General features: G+C 55.7%; 2 protein-coding genes across 4 annotated transcripts in view; both read right to left on the bottom strand.

Moving 5' to 3' along the window:
- The window catches only part of ST6GALNAC6 (ST6 (alpha-N-acetyl-neuraminyl-2,3-beta-galactosyl-1,3)-N-acetylgalactosaminide alpha-2,6-sialyltransferase 6), a 15,159-nt gene extending 11,102 nt beyond the window's left edge, over window positions 1–4,057 (bottom strand). Inside the window, exons 1-2 of one of the 2 annotated variants that reach the window (XM_014529412.1) lie at window positions 3,931–4,057; window positions 3,727–3,822 (exon numbers count right to left, since the gene is read on the bottom strand). The gene's annotated coding sequence lies outside the window, so the exon portion shown is untranslated. The remainder of the gene's footprint in view (window positions 1–3,726; window positions 3,823–3,930) is intronic. The other variant, XM_005881436.2, reaches the window with a different exon arrangement.
- A 2,146-nt stretch (window positions 4,058–6,203) lies between these two features.
- ST6GALNAC4 (ST6 (alpha-N-acetyl-neuraminyl-2,3-beta-galactosyl-1,3)-N-acetylgalactosaminide alpha-2,6-sialyltransferase 4) lies at window positions 6,204–9,888 on the bottom strand. 2 transcript variants are annotated; one of them, XM_014529421.1, is made up of 3 exons: window positions 9,480–9,888; window positions 7,886–7,993; window positions 6,204–6,668 (listed from the first exon to the last, which is right to left on the bottom strand). In XM_014529421.1, the coding sequence occupies exons 1-3, from the start codon at window positions 9,836–9,838 to the stop codon at window positions 6,479–6,481; spliced, it is 657 nt and encodes a 218-aa protein (XP_014384907.1). In that variant the 5' UTR covers window positions 9,839–9,888; the 3' UTR covers window positions 6,204–6,478. The 2 variants fall into 2 exon arrangements, with proteins under 2 accessions (XP_014384907.1, XP_014384908.1); XM_014529422.1 differs by lacking the exons at window positions 6,204–6,668; window positions 7,886–7,993 and adding an exon at window positions 8,000–9,151.
- Between the last annotated feature and the right edge of the window lie 2,794 nt (window positions 9,889–12,682).

The following is a 12,682-nucleotide window of genomic DNA, read 5'->3' as shown; positions in this document are numbered from 1 at the left end:
GGCCTCGCTTTCCCCTCCCGGCCGCGTAGTGGCCATAAAAATAGCCTCCCCGCCTTGGGGCGGGACATGCCCACTTCGATCTCGCTTTATTGTCACCACGACCGAAACGGGGAAACTGAGTCCCAGCGCACGCTGCGCTTGGGACCAGCTGCGTTTCCCCTGAGCTCGCTTACCCAGGGCCTCGGGAGGCCTGCACCCCGTGATCACCCTGAGTGAGCTCAGGGCCCACCTTGGGTTCCAGTCCAGCTCTGTCCCCGTCTCTGCGTGGCCTTGGCACTTCACTCCCCCTTCCCCGGCCTGCCGCTGGGGTACAGGGAGAACCACCCCCTCGGAGGGTGTTGTCAGGATTAAAAATGTGATGACTTCTTATGACGCTCCGCTATCATTTTATCATTTTACGTGACAGTGAAAAACAGCCAGGAGCCATGATAGGGGCCTATGGGATAGAGGGCAGGCCTGCGTGATGTGGAGATGTGGATCAATAGGTACTGACAAGAGTTGGCCAGGATGCACAGAGGATGTTTACGTGAAGAAAGCAAGCCAAAGAACTGCATCTCTATAATCCCCTTTGGAAAACAAAGGTATACAAATATGCCCTGGAGAAATTCTTGCCTATGTCAACAACAAAGTTCATTAGCAGCATTGCTTGAAATGATACTAAACTGGAAACAGCCCATATATCTGTCAGCAGCAGAATGGAATTTTCCTACGTGACGGTACTTTCACGGTGTGGAATATTAAATAGCAGGGGGAAATGAATGAGCTACGATTACGAGGATGAATCTGAGAGACATAAGGAATGAAAAAGACACGTCTCCGAAGACAAATGAGCTACATGATATATTGTTTGAGCGTATAGCCGGCAGCAGGCCACCTCTCATAGCCAGGGACAGGAGAGCTTTTGCCTATAAAGTGATTAACGTTTTCAAAGCAAAAGTTAAGAACACAGTTGTCTGCTGGGGAGGCAGAGATGTGGGAGAGGGGAGGAGACACTGGGGTGTGGACTTCTATAAAGGTCTGGTCTTTAAGTGGGACATGGGTTCGAGAGGTTCATTATACTATGTTTTATAACTTACAGGTATGATAAATGCTGTCATTGTGTACCGCCGTGTTTTAAAAGAAAGATAAGAGAAATGAAAATAAGGAAATACCTTTTGCCTATCACAGTGATGAAGGTGTTAATAGTGGTTATTTCTGAAATGGTGAGATTAGGAGCTGCTTTTTTCTCTCTCTCTCTTTTGGCTTAACTATATTTTCCAAAAATTTTAAGATAATGGTTACACAATGCTTATACTGAAAACTTATTTTTTAATTTATAAAAAATAAACTGCATCCCAGCCAGCGTAGCTCAGGGGTTGAGCATCAACCTATGAACCAGGAGGTCACGGTTCGATTCCCAGTCAGGGCACATGCCCAGCTTGCCGGCTCCATTCCCAGTTGGGAGCCTGCAGGAGGCAGCCAATCAATGATTCTCTCTCATCATTGATATTTCTATCTCTCCCTCTCCTTTCTTCTCTGAAATCAATAAAAATATATTAAAAAATAAACTGCATATATAGTATGATTCCTTTTTTTAAAAAAAACCACACATCCGTAGATGTGTATATGCTTGTAAATGCACACAGAAGCTATCTGGAAGAATCTAAGGGGGACTACTGGCCGTAGTTTCCCCTGGGGAGTGGATTCGGGGTGGGACCGGTGGGTGCTACCTTCACTCTCTGCTTTATAAACTTCCAGGTCGTTTGCATTGGACTAAGTTGATGAGTTAATATCACTTTGTTTTTAATTAAAACAAAAGGGGGAGGGGCAAGGTCCAGCGTCCAGGCTCTGGAGACATGGCCACTAGGCAGTGGGCACAAGAGGGGAAGGCCAAGGGTTCAAGGCTTCCTGCCCCTCTGGTGTCACTTCCAACTGCTTCCTGAGCCTCAGCCCATCCCTGGCCCTGCTTGGCTGCCTGCCGGCATGGAAAACCACAGAGCAGGGGCCAGGGCCGGCAGGCAGGAAGCCTGATGAACTGACTGCTGGGGCTCAGAAAAGCGGGGAGCCCCTTGCCAGAGGTCACCCGGCAGGCTGGAGGCTGGCTAGGGTGGGGCATCCTGTGGTCAGCCCTTCTCCCTGACCCAGGCCAATGGCCTCTGGAAATGAGGGTGCAGCAGCCCAGCTCCTGGACCAAATCCGGACCTGGAGCTCCCCCCTCAGGCCTGCCATGTCTCGGGGCCCAGACTCATGCCTAGAGGCTCTGTGGTGGGGGCTGGCTCACCTTTCCCGGGCCTTGAGGAATAGAGTGAAGAAATAAATGGAGCCACTCTAGTCAGGCTGCTAAATTACTGAAATCAAGTAGGTTGAGGTATGAGGAAATGATTCTATTCTTGCTTTTACTGGGAATGTAAGCGTTTAAGTTCTGCATCAATGCCTTGTACATACACGGAACCTCCAGACAGCCCTCTGCTTGTGCCCCGAAGGGTAAGGAAAGGATGGCCATGGACCGAGACCAGCATGGTGAGCGCCAGTCACAGATCACACCTGGCACCTGCCAGCGCTGATGCAGGAGTGCTTCCTCTCCGGAGTGGACTTGTTACTGAAGGACCCTCAGCTTTCCTTCCTTCCTCGGAACACTCTGGCTATGGCCTAACTGTCTTCCCAGTTTGCAAGCCCCAAGACTCTTGAATAACCAATTTTTACCACTTATTTCTAGCCAAAGCCTCCAAACTCTTTTTGAGTTCGCCCGGCAGCCCAAGAACAATAACAACCACTTCAGTAACGACGAGGATCGGAAAACATCAGCTCCCACGCGTCACGTGCTTTCTCCTGTGACAGCACTTTGCGACAAACTCCTGAATCCTTCAAGCTGCCGGTACCACCACTCTAGGGAGAAGCGAGGCTGAGTGTGCACGGGGCCCGGGGGTGACTAACCACAAGCCGTTCCGCTCTACAGCCCCAGGCCTGCCCTCGCCCATGGCGGGGACTTCTTGGATGGGTGGCTGTGGTCACTCCTGCGGTGCCCCCACCCCTGAGCCGCTCCCCATGGCCTCTGTTTCCGCCCTTCCTGCCCCAGGGCGGGGATCCCAGGCGTGACCTCCCTTCTTGCCCTCAGCAATCTGTGCAGTTAGGATTTTCCCCTACCACGGGGTCCCGGAAAGAGTCCTCAGAGACCTCAGCTGCCACCCTGGCTCTCACTTTACAGAGACGGAAACCAGGACCCATCGAAGGAACAGGACTTGCCCCAAACTCCCCACTGGGTTCTGGGCGGAGCCAGGGGAGGAGCCCCTCTCGTCAGGTTGCTAACTTACTTACTAAAATCAAGTAGGTTGAGGTTTGAGGAAATGGTTCTATTCTTGCTTTACTGGGAATTTAAGCTTTTAAGTCCTGCATCAATGCCTGTACATACACGGAACCTCCAGACAGCCCTCTGCTTGTGCCCCGAAGAATAAGGAAAGGATGGCCATGGACCCAGACCACCCGACGCCCAGAGGCCGGGGACTGCAGCCTCTCCCTCCAAAGAGGCGAGAGAACCGCTGGGCGAGGGCCTGCACACAGCAGCTGCTCCACAGCTCTTGTTCCCAAGCCCTGGGCGGTGCCTGGTTCTTCGGGGGCAGAGATGGGAGCCGGCAGACTGGCCCAGGTGCCCTGGACCTGGGTGCGGACCAGAACCTGCCAGAACCAAGTCCCTTTCCTCTCCTGGCGAGAGGTTTGGTGAGAGTTCCTGGCCTGGCCCCACGTTCCTACCTGGACAGAGGCTCCTTAGGACACCTCCAGGCTGTGAGGCTCACCTGGCTTCCCCTCTGGCCCCAGGAGGAGGAAGTAGAGGTCCCAGCTGGCCTGCTAAGGGGACAAAGGAGCCAGGATGTGGACAGAGGCCCGAAGAGGGGCTGCACACCAGGGTGCTCCCACCACACTCCTCAGAGCTGGGAGGCTCCTGCCCCAACTCACCCCCGGAAGCTGCAGGAGCTGCAGTGGAGAGAAGCGGGTCCCCCCGAGCCCTCTGCAGGCTGGCGGCCACGAGCCGGCCAGGAGCCACCAGGAAGAAGTGTTCCTGGAGGAAGTAGCTGGGGTGGCTCCTGCCAGGTCACAAAGCCCAGAAATACATGTTACTTGGACCAACCCAGCAGTAAACACCCGCCTGGGGGCAGGGCCAGGACAGAGGCACCTCTGTCCCTGCACCCGAGGGTGAAGCCAGTGTATTCCAGGGGAGGGAGTGGGAGGAGGCGACCGCCTGGGCGGGGCGTCAGTTTGAGTCCATCAGGACCAGCGGCCCTGGGCCCTGGAGCCCAAGGTCGAGGCTGTGAGCAGGGGGATTGATGGCCGTGGGGGTCCTCACACCCATCTGTCACCGCCAAGGACGATGGGTGAGCAAGGTGACCCCCACCTATCAAGTGTCAGCCCTGGGACAGCCACCTCCCTGAATTCATACTGTGAGGGAAGGACGGCTTTTGTACGTTGGGCTCAGCTCTCAGGCCCAGAAAGAGGCACTAATCCGCCAGGATCCCACGGCGGGAAGCGGTGCCAGAATGAGGTAGGTCTGACTCCAGAGGCCTCCCTCTGCGCCCAGTTCCTCCACCAGCCCCCTGCCTGCCAGGCCACACCCCCCTTCCTGCTGCCCGACACCTGCCCAGACCCCACCGCTGCCAGCCCAGCAGCTGTGGTCCAGCTGCCAGCCTGCCCCTCCCACCACAGAGCCTCCTCTCCCCCAGCTCAGGGCTCTCTGCCCTCCGCCCTCCTCCCCTGCTTGCAGGGCCTTCTGGGCCTGCCGGGCACCGGGCAGGGGGAGGCAGGCACGAAGGGCCGGATGCCAGGCCTGCAGCCTCTCTTGAGAAGGTCACCCACACTCCCTCGCACAACCAGCTGCAGAATGTGTGGGGCCCAGTACAAAACGAAAACATGCCGCTCCTTGTTAAAAACACACACAGCTCAGTGGAACTTCAGGTCGGCATCAGCAGCTAAACCAGCGTAGGGCCCTCCGGGTCCCACCCCCATGAGGCGGCGACTCCTGGAACTGAAGCTGAAGCCCCGGGCTCCATCCCAGCTGGTCCTCCATCAGCCAGTCTCCTGGTCTCCGATGAAGGAAGGAGGGAGGGAGGGGTGTGAAGCCCTGTGGCTCCTTCCAGCCCCTTGGTTCAGGGCCCAGACGTCGGGCTCAGCTCTCAGACCCGGGGCTCCATCCTGGCTTCACCTGCTCTGTGAAGGGGGCTCCCAGGGGCCCTCTGCCCGGTGGCTGCACGCCCTTGCTAGCTGTTTGCTGGTGGGCAGGCTCTTGCCACATCCCAGGTGAGGGGAGTGAAGCTCAGAGAAGGCAAGCGTCAGGCCTGCCCCCCCCCCCCCCCCCCCCCCTTTCTTGCAATGTAACCAACCCCAGTTAATAGGGAATTTAACTGGCCACGTCCTTGGAATGTGACCCTGGACCAGGGGCGTGGCGTGGGGTAGAGGAATTTCCTTCCCACCCTGAGTCGTTTCCTTCCAGGCCCGACTGTCCACCCTCTGCCCACTGGGTGCAGGCGGGCGTCCCAGGGAAGCCTCTGAGTCGGGACAGGCCAGCGCAGCCACGGGCCAGCCTCTCTGACCTGGTGGGGAAGGGGCGGGCTCTTGGGGAAGCAACTCGCAGGCAGATTAAACGGCCAGAAGCCCAGCCAGATGTGGGTTTGGGGAGGGGCCCAGGACCGGCCTGCCCTCCGGTCCACAGGTTATGGGATTGTGGCCGGGCGAGGAGCCCCACTTCTTACCCCCAGACACATAACCACACTGCAGACAGGGGTCCAGAAAACACGTTTACCCGTACACTCGAGGTGGCCCTGGCAAGTCACAGTTCCAAGGCCCCTTCACCCAACAAACACCAAGCTCTGGGCTGCCCTGACCGGGGCAACCAGCTTGGGAAGTGTGGCACCAAAGGTGGTGGAGGGGGAGTGTAGAGAGGAAGGGCCCGGGCTGGTACAAGGTTGAAGGTCAGGAAGCTGGTGAGTGGGGGACCATCAGCCCTGGGAGCAAAGGCCACTGGACAGACACTGAGGTGGGATGAACCCCAAAGTTAAGATTCAGATTATTTCCCGGCCGGCGTGGCTCAGGGGTTGAGTGTCGACCTATGAACCAGGAGGTCATGGTTATGCCCAGGTTTCGGGCTCGATCCCCAGTGTGGGGCGTGCAGGAGGCAGCTGATCAATGATTCTCTCTCATCATTGATGTTTCTTTCTCTCTCTCTCCCTCTCCCTTCCTCTCTGAAATCAATAAAAATATATTAAACATAAAAAAAGGTTCAGCTTATTCAGGGAGTGGGGGTGGGAGGAGTGTACACAGGTCACCATGGCCCCCTCTTCTCCCCTTCAAGTCTGGAGGCCCGAGGGGGCTCCAGGTGTCCCCACGGCAGGGCAGGAAGGAACCGTAGGTCCACCCGGCATGTGGCAGAGGCAGGATCCATAAATTAAAGGTTTTGGTTGAGTGAATGGAACAGAGGCCTGGCACAGGCGGTGCGGCCGGCTGGGCAGCGGCGCTACTGGGTCCGCCAGGACGGGTGGGCGAACACGATGGGCCTCTTCTTGGCCCAGCGGGAGAACACGGCCTTCTCGGTGATGAAGCGGTGGGCGCTGCGGGGCGCCTGCTCGTGTGCCAGGTACATCTGACACTCGTCTAGCCGGCCCTTCTCGAAGTAGTGGTAAGGCACTGAGGGGTGGCTCTTCTCCCTGTGGGTGGGGAACAGGGACAGGTGTGGGCACCAGGGCTCTCCAGCCTCCCGCCAGACCCCGCACTGACCTCGGCCACCCTCACCAGGTACTCCAGGCTCCCGGGGTCCCATTCCTGTCCCGGGGGAGGCCGGGACAGACGGAGGAGGAGCAGGGCAGCTTATGCATCCCAAAGGCCAGCGTTTGATCCCCAGCTCCGCCTCTTGCAAGCTGGTTGGCTAGAGGGCAGAGGCACACCCTATAAGCCTCCATAAGCCATCTGTAAAATGGGAACGGTGATATCCACCTTGCATGCTGAGTCCACAGGTCAAAAAGATGAAGCCTACAGCCCAGCTGGCGTGGCTCAGTGGTTTAGCATCAACGTATGTACCAGGAGGTTGCGGTTCAATTCCCAGTCAGGGCATATGCCCGGCTGTGGGCTCAGTCCCCAGTGTGGGGTGTGCAGGAGGCAGCTGATCCATGATTCTCTCTCATCATTAATGTTTCTATCTCTCTCTCTCTCCCTCTCCCTTCCTCTCTGAAATATATTTGAAAATAATAATAAAATTAAATCAATAAAAACATATTTTTAAAAGAGTTGACGACTACGAAGTGCCTTGCTGGTGCTAGGCTCCTGGTAAGGAACCCCATGCCCTGTGGCACCCACCCACCTACTCGTTGGCATCATGCCCGTAGGTGTTCTGCCCAGGTGCCTCCGCAGAGGGCACACAGGCTCCTGCCAACTCACCCACGTGCTCAACAAATAAGTTCCAAAGAGAAGAGAGGGTGAAAGCATGGACCTTTCCTGGACTTATTAGTCACAATAGTACTGAAACAGAATGATATCTAAAGTAAAAACTCGGACGTAATATGTCACGTACATGTACTCGGCCCCAATGTTGCAATAAGTACTCCTATAAGTTATTCTCTCTGTAAATGTTTGCATCACCTTCTGAAGAAGGTGTGATTGTTTTCTCTCTCACAATAAGGGAATGGAGGTGCTAGGAGGTGGCGTGTCTGGCCTAAGGCCACACGGGCAGAGTGGAGATTGGCATCGAGCCAGTCCCAGAGCCGAGCCCCTTCCCCCTGGGCACCAGCTCCAGGGATGTCCGTGCCTCCACCACCCACCCGGAAGCCCACACACCCTGCGCCCCACAGCTCCCAGGTCCTCCAGCGCGAGGCCCACGGTCCTCCCGGCCTCCCCAGCGCCCCTCCTGCCCCGGCCTGGCCGGCCTGACCTGCAGTAGCTGTCGCTGACCATCCCATAGACCGCAATCTCCTCGCATAGCTCCAGGGCAAGGATCATGGTGAACCAGCCGGTGCTGAGGAAGGAGCCCGACTGCCTCCTGGCAGGGAAAACACAGTCAGAACAAGGGGCTGGCGGAGGCCCTCGCCTCGGCTCTCTCAAGGCACAGCCCTGGCTACCCTCCCAGCTGAAGGCCACCCACCTTGACCCCCACAGAGGGGTCCTGGGGGAGGCCGGGGAGGGGACAGAGCCGGCCCGAGGTCTGCAGCAGGCAAAAGGCAGAGCTCGACACAAACCCAGATCTGTTCAACCCCCACCACCCACGCAGGGCGTGAGCAAACCTTTGGAAGATGGAAGGGGGCCCTGGCCACATCCTCTCTGGATCTAAGGGACGAAGCTTGGGGAGAGAGCAGGAGGCAGCAGAGCAGTGGTTGAAAGTGGGAAAGGGGGTGGCCTGGAGTCAGATGGTCTTTGATTCAAATCCTGTACCTGCTCTGGAGTGTCTGATTTGCTCATGAACCTCTCTGAGCCTCAGTGACCCATCTGTGAAATGGGGATAATTATAGGTGGCTATGGGGAGGGAACACTGTCAGCCCAGGAGCACTCCCATGCCTTTACTAGTTCACCGAACTCGGAACAAGACCTTCACTCACTCAGACACCAGCACTGGTTTCTCTCCCATCTGAGGGCCCCTCACCTCCACCTCTAAGAGGCATTATGAGGTGGTTCATTCGCTCAAACTGGACTCTGCCATACCCTCCTCTCAAAGGAGGAGGCAGCTGGGAGAGAACAGCTGAGAAGACAAGGCAACAAAGGAATAAAGAGTATCAGGTGGGAGGTATCATCAGATGGGGTGATCAGGGAGGGCTTCTCTGAGGAGGTGACATTCCACACAGGCCTAAATGGCAGGAAGGGGTTAGTCATGGGAGATTTGGGGGAAGAACATTCTAGGCAGAAGGAACGACATATGCAAAGGCATGAAGGCGAGAACCAGGGTGGATATGTGAGGAAGCGCAGACGGCCAGTATGGCTGGAACAGGACAGGCAGCGGCCAAATCATACAAAGCTTGTAGGCCAGGGGAGGAGAGAAGGTGGAGTCTGGACTTTATTCTCCATGGGAATCGAAGCTGCTGTGAGGTAGAGGGCAGGTGACTCATGGGGTGAATTCGCTGGGGTGGCTGGAGCGCACACTGTAGGATTCAGCAACACCAACGAGGAGATGCTGCAAGGGCGTCGGGGGCGGGGGGGACGGTGGCACCTGTGAGAGATTCAAGACCCCATTGTGTGTGGCGGGTGATGGAATGAGGGGAGTTGGGTGGAAACCTGGGCGCTGCAGCTGTATTTCCTGAGCTGGGGGGGTGGGGTGGGGGGTTGGGAGGAACAGATGTGTGGAGGAGGTGGCCGGGGTGGAGGGAAGAGCTCCCTGACTGCCCCATGCTGGTCAGTGCCCCTCTCCACCGCCTCGAGCTATGGATAATCTGATGAATGACAGTCTCTCTGATCCCCTGAGAGGGCAGAGCCACTTCTGCCTCCGTCACTGCTGACCCCGGCCACCAGGGAGGCCCCAGCAGGCAGGCCCAGCTCACCGGTTCTTGCCCGTCTCGTTCTGGAAGACCTGGTCGCAGTAGGCCATCATGCGCTCGGTGAAGGTGTACACCTGCAGGCCCGGGTACATCTTGGTGAGCTGCAGCAGCGTGCGGTAGGTGCGGCCGCCCAGCGTGCGGTCCATGTTCCGCCCCTGGCCCCACACCACGTAGAGCGTGTCGCGGGCCTGCTGGAAGTAATGGGAGTAGTTCCGCAGCAGCAGCGGCACGGTCGTGTGCGAGATCACGCGCAAGGTGCTGCGCTGGCCCACGTCCGCCTCGAAGCCCACGGTGGGCGCCTGGTTCATGCGTAGCACGCACTCAGCACCATCGATCTGGGTGCCCAGGCCTGAGCCCAGCATCTGGCCGGAGCTGGACACCACGGCACAGCTGTGGCACGGCCCTCGGACCAGTGGCTGCAGGGGGAGAGAGGGAAGGAAGGAGAGAGAGAGAGAGAGAGAGAGAGAGAAAGAGAGAGAGAGGGGAGGGCACATAACCTCCGCTCTCTGCTTCCTCCCCCTAGAAACATCCACTGACCTCACTTGATCTCTGTATCAAAGTATCAAATTATTTTATCAACCCATTTTACAGATGAGGAAACTGAGGCTGAGCAGGTGGAGTGATTTTCCCGAGGCCATACCCACAGCAAGTGGCAGAGCTGAGGTTCTGGTTCAGAGCCCTATGCTTTTCATTAGCCACACACAGCCCTTGTCCCTACTGCTGAGGCCCCAACCAGCTCTTCATCGTGAATTCGTTAGTAGGGTTACATGAGCAAATATATATAAAGCACTTAGCACTGTGTCTGGCACAGGCTGGGTGCCATATATGTGTTTGTCCAGTAAATATAAACTCCAGCTCAAAACCATTCTTAGTCACTCCTTCCTCTGCTGAGCCTCACTCATGTGTCCAGTTTCGTAAGTAAAACAGAGTCTTTAGCCCCGGCCGGTGTGGCTCAGTTAGTTGGGCGCCATCCCGGGCACTGAAAGGTTGCTGGTTTGATTCCCAGTCAGGGCACATGCCTGGGTTACAGCTCAATCCCCCGCAGGGGGTCTGCTGAAAGCAGCCTATCCGTGTTCTATTCTCACATCGGTGTTTCTCTCTCTCCCCCTTTCCCTTCCCCTCTCCCTAAAAGTCAATTTAAAAAAAGGTTTTTTTAAGCAGTCTTTGGTGTCCACAACAATGTTGGGAACCTCTGGTTCTGAGCCTGAATCCTGGCTCAGCCTGTTCCTAGCTGCATGGCCTTAGGCAAGTCATTTTGCCTCACTGACTCTCAATTCCCTTAGCAGTAAAATGGGGATAAAAATAGCATCTACTTGACCAGGTTTTGAGGATTCAATTAAAAATGCCTGGAGAGCCCGGCTGGCATGGCTCAGTGGTTGAGCAGCCACATATGAACCAGGAGGTCACGGTTTGATTCCCGGTCTGGGCACATGCCCAGGTTGCGGGCTCCATCCCCAGTGTGGGGCAGGGCCCATCAATGATTCTCTCTCATCATTGATGTTTCTATCTCTCTCTCCCTTTCTCTTCTTCTCTGAAATTAATAATAAAAAAAAGATTGTGAATATGTTTAAAATTTGAAGTGTTCTTTGATGAAGTTTTCCTCAATAATCCTTCTTTTACTAAGTCTACCAAAAGTAAGACACAATGTGCTGTATTCCCAGAATTGTTTTGAAGCAATTTTAAAAGCATATCTAACCCTTTCACAGGGGTCGCCTAAGACCATCCTGCGTATCAGATATTTCCATTACGATTCATAACAGTAGCAACATTACAGTTATGAAGTAGCAACGAAAATAATTTTATGGTTGGGTCACAACATGAGGAACTGTATTTAAAGGGCCAGAGGTTGAGAACCACTGGCCTAGAGAGTTATGGCACAGAGTTAGGACACAATGAGGGCCCAACCCCCATCTCATTATCCCCCAAGAGGCAGAAGCTGAGCCAACCAGCCTGCAAATATTCACTTGGGGTCAGGGTTGGGGTCTTCCAGAACAGGACTTGTTCCCCGCCCCAGGCCTCCGTGCCCTGCTGGGGGAAGGCGGTTTACGGAGGCCAGTAAAGGCTATGGAACATTAAGACACACTGTCATATCCCACTCAGGGACATTTCATATCTAACATGTTGATTTAAGAACTCGTAGAACCATTTCCAGACCCAGCCATAAAGAGCAAGACTCCCTTCTTCTGCCCTCAGTTTAGCTTGTTCTGACAACTGGGGTCTGTTCAGATCCAAGGTCACAGCCAGCCCCAGGGGGTGTTCCGCTTGTTCCACAGTCTTTAAAATATTTAATTATTCCCTAATTTATAAAACCAGCCCCCGTGACAGTCAAGACTTGGATTTCCTGCTTCTCTGAACAAACCCAGAGGATCTGGCCACCCTGAGGCCACATCCCCATGAGCTCTGAGAGTCTGAAATGAACACTGGTCACCACCTTGGCAGGGTCCCCCCAGGCCAACCCCAGCATTTGCCCCCCCCCCCACCTGGCCAAACCTAAGGGGCACCCAGCTGAACCTTCACAGCAGCCCTACAGAGAGAGAAGCTACAACAACCATCCTTTACAGATGAGGAGGCAACAGACTCAGAGGAATGAAGACCCAAAATAGGTCTCCTCCAAGCCAGGGTCCCTGAGCGCACTTCCCTGCGACCAACACTCAGAGAGCCTCCAACTCAGAAATGGGCCTTCGAGAAACCGACCACGTGGGGCCACTGAAGTCAGGGTGAGGGGTGTAAAGTGCTCTGACCTCGCCCGGCAGAGCTGGCATGGGGAGGTGGGTGCGGTTAGGGCAGGGGCACAGCTACTTCGACATCCCTGTCTGTCCGTGAGAGGGACAGCTCTGGGTTGTCATGACCTTTCCCTGTGGCATCTCTATCCCCAGCAGCAACCAGCACAAGGTGAGGCACATTCAAGGCGCCAAATACACACTTGTTGAACGAGCGACTTGTGTGTCCACGGGGAAATCTGAAGATGCACACAGCGCGCCTCTCAGCAGGACGCTGAGCTGTCTGTCCGTCTCCCCGCTGGAACAGGAGCTCCAGGAGGCCAGCCACCCCCAGCACGCAGCTGACAGCAGCCAGGTGATATTTGTTGAATTAAAAAACCCATTTCCTCAGCATGGAGCAGAGTGCAGAATCTCGGAGGGAAGGCGGGGGAGGGTGGGTGCGTGGGGAGTAATCAACCAAGAACCTTGTATGCATATATGCATGGC

This window comes from Myotis brandtii, unplaced genomic scaffold, assembly GCF_000412655.1.
Source record: "Myotis brandtii unplaced genomic scaffold, ASM41265v1 scaffold68, whole genome shotgun sequence".
In the NCBI taxonomy this organism is placed as follows: domain Eukaryota; kingdom Metazoa; phylum Chordata; class Mammalia; order Chiroptera; family Vespertilionidae; genus Myotis; species Myotis brandtii.
This window is presented reverse-complemented; position numbering and strand designations above follow the sequence as displayed.